The sequence below is a fragment of the Erythrolamprus reginae genome, chromosome 2, assembly GCF_031021105.1.
Source record: "Erythrolamprus reginae isolate rEryReg1 chromosome 2, rEryReg1.hap1, whole genome shotgun sequence".
NCBI classification, from domain to species: Eukaryota; Metazoa; Chordata; class Lepidosauria; order Squamata; family Dipsadidae; genus Erythrolamprus; species Erythrolamprus reginae.
In genome coordinates, this window is record NC_091951.1 from 352,560,403 (window position 1) to 352,572,662 (window position 12,260).

Sequence of the window (12,260 nt, forward strand, 5' to 3'; positions counted from 1 at the left end):
GGGAACCAATTAGGTTCATAAGACAAGGTATTACTGTATTTCACACAATGACATTTCTCGTCTCTATAAGCGTGTTTCAAGGTCTGTACTGCTTTATGATATATTTACAACTCCCTGCAGCTTTAGCATCGGTGTCAACGCTCTCGGCTCCAAAGGTTCCAACCCTGAGTAGAACAGTTGCACATTCCACATTATCTTTTTTTCTTCCTCCCGTTTTAAAAAGCACTTTTTGTGTGTTCTCTTTGCTGCTGTGTTTATATTTGTAGGGCTTTTTTAAATGCTTTTTTTGGTCACTACTTTAAAAGTTATTACACACACTGTATAAGACACACTTTTTTCCTCCCTAAAAGAGGCTGAAAATTCAGGGGGGTCTTATATTCTGAATGTAGCTTTTTTCAAAGCTTTTTCCCCCCAGCCCTAACTAGGTGCTAATGATCTTCCCAGCTCTTACCTTGCAGGTTCTTTCATGGTTACTCTTTGCGAATAATTTTTTTCCAAGCCCCAAGTCTTTGCAGGGTTTTTTTTTCATTGCTCTCCTTGCTCCAAATGTTTCTTTCCAGCCCTAACCAGGTGCTAACCATGGTCCCAGCTCTTACCCACTTGCAAGCTTTCATTGTTACTCTTTGCGAATAAGGTTTTTTAAAGCCCTTAACCAGGGGATAAAACGAGGTGCTGAAGCTGGGAAGACTAAGGACACTAGCCAGATGAATACCTGGTAGGCAGATTCTTTTCCCTATTTTCCTCCCCAAATACTAACGTGCGTCTTATACTCCGAAAAATACAGCATGTATTTATGTATAGGTTTCCCTGTCTGTCTGAATCTAGGACAGTGTGCTCTCTCGCTCTCTCTATATACATAACCACAGCACACACACAAAATGTTTAGATGAATGCAAAGGCTGCCCTATCCAGCTGCGTCTGTGCTCTTTCTCTCTCTCTCCATATATATATATATATATATAGTGATACCTCATCTTACGAACGCCCCTTCATACAAACTTTTCATGATACAAACCCGGGGTTTACGATTTGTTTACCTTGTCTTAACAACCATTTTCATTTTACGAACCCTAGCCCGGGTGTGTGGGCTTTCTTACTGCGTGTGCGTTCCCTGCCACAGGGATTTCCCTGTCTTGTGACTCACCGCTGGGATTTCCCATTTGATTATAGCCCCCCCGGGATTCCTCACTCGGAGAAAGCGCTCTCGCAGCCACTTCACTGGGAGTGCTTTTGCCAAGCGCTTCCGGAATGCCCGCCTCGCCTCTCCTGCAGCCCCTTCGCTGACAGCCCTGGGCGAAAGCGCTCCCAGTGAAGGGGCTGTGAGAGGGGAGGGGCAGACGTTCCTGAAGCGCTCGGAGAAAACCCTCTCACGGCCCCTTCGCTGGGAGCGCTTTCACTGAGCCAACCCCTTCGCAGCTGGCCCTCTGCTCCAGCCCTGCCCTCCCAAAGGGTGGCGCTGCCATGTCCCGGCGGATTCCATCCCTCTGGCCAGGACAAGAGGATAGTGGCGGCGGCGGCGGTTTCCCTTTGAGAAGCAGCAGCAGCGCCAGGAATGTCACATCCACCCCCCGCCCCCGAACAAGGATCCAAATGCCGGCAGTATTGGGCAAAAGGGGTGAGTTTTGGGCTTGCAGGCATTATTCACTTTTCCCATGATTCCTATGAGAAACATGGTTTCATCTTATGAATTTTTCACCTTACAAACCTTTCCGAGAACCAGGTATTACTGTATATAAACACACTAACTTACCTATGAATCCCCCCTGCAGCCAGGCCATCTAAACGGAAGGACTTTCCACTGGCCTGCCTACAATTATACATTTGTTTTATTTAATGACTGGGCCAGCAAATCCCCATCGGCTCTAGAGCAGTTTGAAGATCCTAAGAAGGGTTAAAAAAAACAATAACCCAAACAAAACTGACACTCAACCCTGGCGAGGCGTCATGAGGCATTCATCCCAAAGGACAGGTTCAGGGTTACTCAGGACTACAAGGCCCCTGGGGCACCTACCTCCCCTCCCTGGGATGGGAAGGAAATGACTTGGCCTTGGGAGGTGTGTTTTTTCCAGATTCAAGTTCCGGAGTGCTGGGTCAAAGGCCATCAAAGCCAGCCCCTCAACGGGCTTCAATCAAACAAACGGGGGTCTTGAGGTTTAACAGAATTTTATTGTTGGGATTATTACAGGCAGACCTCGATTTATGACCAGGTTAGGAAGTTCTGACACCAGGGTCCCTGGTCGCATGACCGGATGCTCGGATGCTCGTCGGGGTGACTCAACCTTCCGAGGTCGGTAAAATGAGGATCCAGGTTGTTTGGGGACAACAGGCTGACATTGTAATGTTGTGTAGCCAGAGTGTGTTAAAGGACTGTGGAGTGGTGTGTTAAGTCTTAAATGCTACTGCTATTAGCAAACCGCGTTTACAGCCACCAGAAGCGTCCCACAATCACACAACCACAATTTTGAGGTTTTGGGTTGAAACCAGTGTTTACTTCTGGTTTCCAGTTAATTAAAAAAAACACCACAAAATGCCCCTTCTGGACCCTGGGTTGATGATGGCAGTGGTTCACTCAATGGCCACTACAAGAAAAGTTGTAAAAGCTGACCTGTCAACGCGACTTACAAAGCTCTACTCGGGTTATAAGTCGAGGACTATCTGTCCCTAGGAAGGGTCCCTCAAGGAACAAAACCCCAGGTGGCAGTTCTCGGAAAGAGACAGACAGCTGTCATGAGATCGATTCCCACACAGTATTTTAGGATGAAGAAAGGTCAGTCAGCAATTTGCCCAAATAATGCTAATTATTGACAGCTCGCCAATGGGGGGAAATCATAAAGCTGGATTTTCATAAAGGGGGTGGGTGGGGGGAAATGAGACTAGTCTCCCCTAAAGCCCGAGAACACATTTTAAGATTTTATTAGTATCTTTTCTGCAGAGCCAAAATAGCAAATCACTTTGAGGATCAAGACCGCTTATATATTTCTTTGTACGAATTTAAATCTTTAAACATGTACAACATAATACTTTTTCCGCTATCAAAAACCCCAAAGGCTGATTCCTACGACTAGATTAATCATTATAATTGTGAAGGGAAAACAAAAACGAAACGGAACCAACGAGGTGAATATTATAAAGAAAGTGCTTGAAAAAGAGAGACGACCCCCCCCAGCCCATCGCCAATTTTACACGGTTCTGTTAAAAAACCTGACCGTCACGTCATTTCTCCAGAACGACGTGGCTTAAATAGGAGCACAATGGTCAGCTTGGGTGGGGCAGAGCCAAAAACCTCTGGGTCAGATAGAAGAGCCGAGGGGCAAAAGATTTCACAGCTTATTATTTTGGGGGGAGGGGGGCTGTGAGGGGAACTGGTAGAAATCCACGAGCAGCCCAGGCCGCCACGGCAGCAAAAGCCACAAAGTTTCTTTCTCTGGGACGCACAACGGCCGTTACCGAACCAGTGTTGCGCTACGTTGACTAAGTTCCTTCTTCCCACCCTCCCCGCCTGGAGTAAAACTGACTTCCGTTTTCCTTTTTTTTTAAGTCTCACAATGTTTGCGGGAGGAGCAGGCAGACCAAGGAAAGCGGTTGCAAGGAAGTCGAGGGTAGAACCTTGCGGGCGAGGGTCCGGTTGATGCGCCTCGGAGTCCATTTTACAAAGGGGGAGGGGTGTGTGTGTGTGTGTCAGGGATGGAATTGGGGTGGGAGGATTGGGAGAAAAGGAAAAAAAACCAGCCTGTCACTTGCCTGAAGAACTCAGTCCGGTGTCTCTGGCCTCCCCAAAAAACCAAACGTGGGGGGGAAGGGCACTTAAAACTTTAATCTGATAAAAGTGGTTGGAACTCTGGGTGGGTGGGGGCACAGCCGGCCGGAGGGAGGGAGGGAGGGCGTGGAAAGGGACTGGCTCTTTCCGCTGCGACAGCCTCTCGAACGCAGGATCCTAGGGCCGTTCTCCTTCCCGAGGCAACACCAGAGAAACGTGGCTGGTGATGGTGGGAGGGGGGGAGGGAGTCCTGTGGCCCGCAGCGAGGGGCTGCTCCCCGCTCCTGGTGCCTTTCAGCTGGCCCCCGCTCGGGTCATTAAATCTTCCAGGGCGTCGTCCTGGTCGTTGTTGTGTAATAACAAAACTTCTTTAATGTCTTTCAGTTCGAAGCCCATTTCTTTAAATTTGCTCATGAGGTGGAGCATCTCGGTGGCCTGTGGAAAGGAAGGAGGGAAGGAAGGAGGAAGGAAGGGAGGGAGGAAAGAAAGAAAAGCAGGGAAGGAGGAAGGGAGGAAGGAAGATATAAACTATCAACTTAGTTTATGGAGTCTTAGTGGATAACGGAGTATTATTATTATTATTATTATTATTATTATTATTATTATTTATTATTATTATTATTATTTCTATGCCACCCTTCTCGAACCGACTGTTTTGGCTTCGAGAAGGTCTTGAGGCAGTGAAAAAGATGCCACATCAGGAGTGTCTCTGCATGGCTGGCTGAGGAATTCTGGGAGTTGAAGTCCACAAGTCAGTCAATCCAATCAGAATAGAGCTGGAAGGGACCTTGCGGGTCTTCTAGTCCAGCCCTCTGCTCCAGCAGCAGATCCTGTACCATTTCATACAAGTGGCTGTCCAATCTCTTAGCAATAGCAATAGCATTTAGACTTATCTACCACTTCACAATGCTTTTCCAGCCCCCTCTAAGCGGTTTACAGAGAATCAGCCTCTTGCCCCCAACAATCGGGGTCCTCGTTTGACCCACCTCGGAAGGACGGAAGGATGAGTCCACCTTTGAGCCAGTGGTGAGATTTGAACTGCTGAACTACAGCTAGCAGTTAGCTGAAGGAGCCTGCAGTGCTGCACTCTAACCACTGTGCCACTTAATATCAACACACATACACACTAAGCCACAAATCCAGCAATGGCTACAGTGCCATGTGTTGAGCCCCCTAGCCTGTTCCAGAAAGAGATTCAACAACATCACAACCAGAGTGATCTTTGGTGGCTCAGTGTTTAAAATGCCATATTACAGGCCAACTCACTGCTCACTACCAGCAGTTCGATTCTCACCGGCTCAAGGTGGACTCAGCCTTCCATCCTCCCAAGGTCAGTAAAGTGAGGACCCAGACAGCTGGGGGCAACAGGCTGAATCTGTAAACTGCTTAGAGAGGGCAGCACCATGAAGCAGTGTATAAGGGTTATTGCCAAGTTTATTGCTAACTCTGTTCACACTGGCTCAAGGTTGACGCAGCCTTGCGAGATCGATTGATGGTTGGGGCCAAAATGCTGACCCTGCAAAATTTATTTATTTATTTATTTATTAGATTTGTATGCCGCCCCTCTCCGTAGACTCGGGGCGGCTCACAATACAATAAAACAGTTCATGACAAATCTAATAATTTACTATTTAAAATATTTTAAAACCCCATTATTAAAAAGACATACATACAAACATACCTACATAAATTGTATAGGCCCAGGGGAAATATTTCAGTTCCCCCATGCCTGATGACAAAGGTGGGTTTTGAGAAGTTTACGAAAGGCAAGGAGGGTAGGGGCAGTTCTGATCTCTGGGGGGAGCTGGTTCCAGAGAGTCGGGGCCGCCACAGAGAAGGCTCTTCCCCTGGGGCCCGCCAACCGACATTGTTTAGTTGACGGGACCCGGAGAAGGCCCACTCTGTGGGACCTAATCGGTCGTGGGATTCGTGCAGCAGAAGGCGGTCTCGGAGATATTCTGGTCCGATGCCATGAAAATGCTTAGCGAGGGCTGTCAAGCGCCATGGCCAGAGCCATGAAGTCTCACCTTCTCTTCCGAGCACTGGTGCATTTCAAGAGCAGTTTCTACCAGGAGCGGATCAAAGCCCTTCTCACAGAGATGCCCACGGACAACCAGGTACTCCAGAATCTAGAGAGAGGATCCAGACAGAAGACGAGTTCAAAGGTTTGGTCTGCGAGTCCAGTTGCAACTTTTCCAGAGCGGAGTTGCCTGAGTTGACCAAGATCTCACCTGGTCCTATCAATAACTGGTTTCAGCTACCCACACATTTCATTCCCAATGGTATTCTTGTTCTGGTTGTCACTTAAGTGCAATTAGTCTTCAACTTAACATCAGTTCGTTTAGTGACTGTTCAAAGTTACAATGTTATTGAAAAAAATGTGACACGGCCATTTTCCAGAGTTGTGACCTTTGCATCATGCCTGTGATCATGATCAAAATCTAGATGCTTGTTAATTGACTCAGACTTATGACAGGACAGCTGATTCCCTTTGGTGACCTCCTCACAGATTCACCTAACAACCATGTCACTAATTGGATGATTGCAGTGATTCACTTAACAACTGTGGCAGGAGAAGGCCGTAGAATGGGGCAAAACTCACTTAATAACAACAAGAGAAATTTTGGGCTCAATTGTGATTGAAGGCAAGGCCTAGCTGTATTACTTAGCTATATGTTTAATTTACATCCCACCTTTTATTATATTTATAAATAACTCAAGCCTGTGAAAATAGCTAATACTCCTTCCTTCTATTTTCCCTACCGTAACCACCTGGTGAGGTGAGGTTAGGTAGAGGGACTGGCCCAAGGTCATCCACCTGCTTTCCATGCCTAAGGTGAAACTAGAACTCCCAGTCTCCTGGTGACTGACCCAGACACATACAACCAACTTTCATGCCTAAAAACAGGACTAGAACTCATCATCTCCTGATGTTTGGCCCAAGGTCACCTAGCCAGTTTTCATGGTTAATGTTACCGAGTGTGCAGAGTAACCCTTGAGTAACCAGAGATGCACAGAGAAAACATGGAGGTGGCAGTTATCCAGCTGATAGCCCAGAAATACAAGTAGTAATTTATTTATTAATTGGATTTGTATGCCGCCCCTCTCCGAGGACTTGGGACAGCTAGTTCAGATAACCAGCTACATTCAGTGTATAAATATTATTTACTTTGGCAAATAGCTTAGTCAAGAACAATCCTAGTCATACACAATGACATCAGTCAATATTCTCAGTACATAGACAATATTATAAACTTTCTCAATACATATAGCACAGACAAAGTAGCAGAAAATAAAGAGAGGCAGGCTTCTGGCTCCCTCTTGTGGCTAAATGCAATACTAACTCTTAAAGCTACAGTGTTTTAATTCATTTAAACATACATTGATAGTTGTACTGCCAAACCCAACCAGTTATGCACATACTACTAACAGTTAAGGCAGGATTCCTGGTGGCTGACCCCAAATTCCCCGGCCAACTTTCATGGCTAAGGCAGGATCAGAACTCAGCAGCTCCTAGTTTCTAGTCCATCATCTTAACCACAACCCACCCACCCCCTTGACTCACCCCATGTTGTTTGCTATGAAATGTTTCTGAAAGAGTCTGGCCATTTCTGGTGGTTGTTTAGATACAAAGAGGGATACTACCCTGTATCGCGTGACATACCACCACAATGGAGGCCAACATTTCTACTGCTAATTGCAGTTCATTTAGTGACAAGGTTGTTAACTGAATCTGGCTTCCCTACTCACTTTGCTTGTTGGAAGGCTGGCAAAGGGGATCACGTGACGCCAGGAGACTGCAAGAGTCACAAACAGAGCCTGAATTTTGACCGCAGGATCACAGGGATGATGCAACGGTCAGGACTGTGAAACAGTCAAGTCACTTTTTTCAGGGCCAGAGTAACTTTGAACTGTGTGAAGGGGAGGGATACCTCTACTTTCCCAAGCTCAGGGCTGGGTTTTACTTACCTTCCCTGCCGGTCCACATCACAATGGACATGCATGTTTTGCACGCGCCCCTCCCTGGAAATGACTCTCTGCGCATGCCCAGACGATTTGGCACATGCGTAGAGTGGGGGGGGGGGGGGGGTTGGCAATCGGCAGTGACTGGAGGACCAGTTTGGGAATGTGGACAGCAAGTTCGGTGATTGATGGGAAATTTCTGCTACCAGTTCTATAGAATTGGTCAGAACCTGCAGCAACCCACTGCTGCCCAGGCTCCCCCCCCCTCCATCAAAGCTCTTGAGTCGCTGTTGGTTTTTTCTCTGCCATAACACAAACACAATCCAAAAAAACCCCAACAACAACAAAAAAAGGAACTGTACAAATAACAGTTCAATGGGGGGGAGGGGTTATGTTCTGGCAGTTTTGCAGTTTCTTTTATAGGATGTAAGTACAATATTTCAACAAACAATTATGCCTTATCTATCTATATTTATAACGCTTGTATAATAAAAATTATTTTTTTTTAAAAAACACAAACGCCATCCTGTAAGTGCCACGAGGCGACTCCAAAATGACAAGGGACCAACGGGGCCTCTGAACACCCAAGCCAAAGCCAAGGTCAACCTGGGATCCCTTCTCCCGGGTGTCTGGGCAGAAGGGCATCTCCCTCTCACCTGTTCGATGCCCTGTCGGTTCCTCTTCATCGCTTTTAAGACATCTTCGTGCGAGTAGCCCATGCCCACGATGATGTCAAGACACTGCAGTTCGCTGGAGGTCAAGGCCTGCCCCACATCCCCATAGGAGACGCTGCTGGGCCCTTTTACACAGCTGCTGGTGGTCTTGGGCACTTGAGAGGTGAGGAAACTTTGGTGAGTTACCTAAGGGAGGGTCAAGAAGGGGAACATTTGAGGGGGAGGCAGAACACGGCTGGTGCCCCTAAGTCAAGGAGGAAGCTTTCAGCCATCCATCACCTATTTATCTATATCTAGTCTGTCTAGTCTGTCTGTCTATCTTTCTATCTGTATTTATCTCACCCCCTCTCTCCCCATCTCTCTATCTAATCTATCTGTATCTATGTATCTATGTATCTATGTATGTATCTATGTATCTATCTACCTACCTAACTACCTACCTATCTACCTACCTACCCTCTCATCTACCTATCTACTGTCTACCTCTTCCTTTTATCTCTTCTGTCTTCACTTATCTATGCCAACTATCTCTTCCAGCTCCTATCTCTTCTATCCTATGAGCCTTGGTGGTGCAATGGTTAGAGTGCAGTACTGCAAGCTGCTTCTGCTACTGCTGGCTGTAGCTCATCAGTTCAAATCTCTCTTGTGCAGTGCAGGTGAGTTGATTTCCTGTCCCAGCAGCAGACAGAGGAAGAGGTGCCGGGGAGGTGGAGCGATCTGGACACATCACACAGCCGTAGGAAAGTCAAGTCGGTGGGCTGGAGCGGGTGGGTGGCCGTGGGAGATTCATTTTCGGAGGGTGGCACTGGCAGCAGACGGAGGCAGAGGCAAGGGGTGGAAGGCAAGTCTCCCATTACCGTCCACCACTCCAGCCCACGGCCTCTTGGTTTCCTGCAGCACCTCCAGACCATGTACCTCTTCTGCGCCACCTCTGCCTGCACCTGGTGCTTGGACAGGTAATCAACACACCTATGCTTCACAGGCTGCAGCTGTTGACAGACACTGTTGGTCCATGCATGCTCAACACCTCCTTTGCTGGCCATGCCCCGTTCTCTCTGGGCGGGTCAAGGATCAGAGATAAAGAAGCCACACACACACTCGCAAAATTTGATCACAGCAAAAGTCTACTGATGAAACAAGTTCCTGCAATAAACTGGTGAACTCTAAAGAATTCCATGCTGACAGCGCAAAGATCTGGAAGCAGAAAGTCCTCTCAGCTTCGGTTCTCCGACCGCCATGATACAAAAGTTGTTCACCACGCCCGCTTTTTCTCAGGCGGTCCCTTATATACTGACAAGGCGTGGCCAAGTGTCCCATAGAGCTACTAATGCCAAGAACCGCTTCTTTTCAGATACTCATGTCTAGACACCGTCCTCCTGACTCTTGCATCTAATGGGGGGGGGGCTCCTCCTCTAATTCCCCATTGTCCTCCTCTGACTCACTCAATGCCATAACTGCAGGTGCTATAGTCTCTGGTGGGTCCCCAGTCTCTAACTCCCCCTCACTCTCAGACTCGGGTGCCAAGAACACTGGCCTTGGATACCAATACGCACATCTATCTCCTGGTCTTTGAAATCCATGACCAGCTGAGCTAGACGTGGACCACCCACAACATGCCTCCCTTCACTAGGGCTTATATTCAAGGTAGGGTTTATGTTAAGTGCATGCTTCAAAATCAGGCTAAGGCTTATTTTCGGGACAGATGGATGGCTGTAGACAGATAGATGTTAGCAACAGCACTTATATACAGTGTTCCCTCAATTTTTGCGGGTTCGAACTTCACGAATAGCCTATACCACGGTTTTTCAAAAAATATTAATTAAAATAATACTTCGCTGGTCTTTTTCTATACCACGGTTTTTCCCGTCATATGTCAGCGCCATATCGTCTGAATTAAGAGCTGTGGTAGTGCTGTGGTTAGAATGCAGTACTGAAGGCTACTGATCACTGACTGCCAGTAGTTTGGCAATTCGGATCTCACAAGGCACAAGGTTGACTCAGCCTTCCATCCTTCTGAGGCGGGTAAAATGAGGTTTAGAGTAAGCATATTGTTGGGGACAATAGGCTGACTCTAAATCACTTAGAGAAAGCTGTAAAACACTGTGAATTGGTACAGTGGAGAAGTCTAAGTGCTATAGCTATTGCTATTCTATGTGTCTGCACGCACATTTGTGTGTCTTCCTTTTTTGGGGGGGTACAATCAATTTAAATTCAAAATCTGTCAGAGTATAGGCAAATAAATAACAAAAATAATTATTGTTAATAAATAATTATGTTTATAAATATCAGGATCGCCAAGTGTCGTATTCAATGGTGAGTACCAGTAATAATGGTGAGTAAATGGTTGTTAAGGGAATGGGAAGTGGTAATTTAGGAGTTTAAAGTGTTAAGGGAAGGCTTGTGATACTGTCCATAGCCAAAAATGGTGTGTTTACTTCTGCATCTCTACTTCGCGGAAATTCAACTTTCGCGGGCGGTCTCGCAACGCATCCCCCGCAAAAATCGAGGGAACACTGTACTGCTTCACAGTGCTATACAGTGGTTTACAGAGCCAGCCTATTGCCCCCAACAATCTGGGTCCTCATTTTACTGACCACAGAAGGACGGAAGGCTGAGTCCAGGAACAAATATCTGGCAGTCAGCAGAATTAGCCTGCAATACAGCATTTTAACCAGTGTGCCACCATGGTTCCCCATAGTCCCAGGTTTGCCCAGGTCTTCATACCAAAGCATAAAAAGCCCACAAAAATAGCTTCACAAGGTAAAACCACTAGGCCAGGCCCGCAGGGGCAAAACTCGAGTTCAAAGAAGCAGTGTTAATAAAAATAATTCCTGTAAGACCCACAGGATGAGGGTTTAATTAACGCAGGCTCTACAGGAAAATCCACTCTCCCTTCATTGCAGGGGTCAGGCAACACAGCAATGACTAGTTTCCGTGCAGGAAGGTATATGGGCACCGGTGTTTCTTGTTCCTGGCCACTTGAAAGTCTGTGGACTTCAACTCCCAGAATTCCCCAGCCAGCATCTGAATTTTGGTTACATGACCAAAGGGATGCTGATGCAAGGGTTGTAATGTAAAAAAATGGTCATATGTCACTACCATTGTAACTCCAAACAGTAACTAAATGAACTGTTCTAAGTGGAGGGCTACCTGTACTTACCACCTGGAATCGGAGGCGACTAAGTCTGCTAATTGATACCAGATTGTTCCAAGTGATCTTCAATTTATGACTATTTGCTTAGTGACCATTTGAAGTTACAAAGGAAGAAAAAATAAGTGCAGTGGTAACCGTCAGTTCGGATCCTGTAAAAAGAGGATCAACGCTAAGAGAGCTGATTGATGAAGGAGATCTGGAAGGCTAAACAGCTCAATAAAAGGGTTGACAGGACGTCCATCCACCATTTTAAAAAAGGCTGACATATGCTAGGGATTATTAAAAATTATCCTTTTTCTTCCATATGGAAAATGTTGAGTCCCCTATGTTAGCTGCCTTCCTCTGCCCTCCTTCCAGCTGCAGGTGGGGAACTGGGCTTTGGGTGGGGAACGTTCAGTGCCAATGTAACTTTGGTCACTAAACGAATTGTAAATCGAAGATGATCTGTATTCCATTTCTGCCTTCCAAAAATTGATCCAGATTGATGGCTTTATTTGTACCTAAATTTGAGAAGATCATACTATTTAGAATAAGGGACCTTGGATGTCTTCTAGTCCAATCCCGTTTTAAAAATTCCATTGTTGGAGCATTCACAACTTCTGGAAGCAGGCTGTTCCACAGATTAACTGTTCTAACCGTCAGGAAATTTCTCCTTAGTTCTAAGTTGCTTCTCTCATTTAGTTTCCACCCATTGCTTCTTGTCCTACCCTCAG

General features: G+C 46.5%; 1 protein-coding gene across 2 annotated transcripts in view; it reads right to left on the reverse strand.

The window, feature by feature from the left end:
* Window positions 1-2,897: 2,897 nt before the first annotated feature.
* The window catches only part of UBAP1 (ubiquitin associated protein 1), a 37,308-nt gene continuing 27,945 nt past the window's right edge, over window positions 2,898-12,260 (reverse strand). For both annotated transcript variants that reach the window (XM_070743653.1, XM_070743654.1), the window contains exons 5-7: window positions 8,376-8,579; window positions 5,784-5,885; window positions 2,898-4,191 (exon numbers count right to left, since the gene is read on the reverse strand). In XM_070743653.1, the coding sequence (XP_070599754.1) occupies window positions 4,051-4,191; window positions 5,784-5,885; window positions 8,376-8,579 (447 nt within the window). In that variant the 3' untranslated portion in view covers window positions 2,898-4,050. The remainder of the gene's footprint in view (window positions 4,192-5,783; window positions 5,886-8,375; window positions 8,580-12,260) is intronic.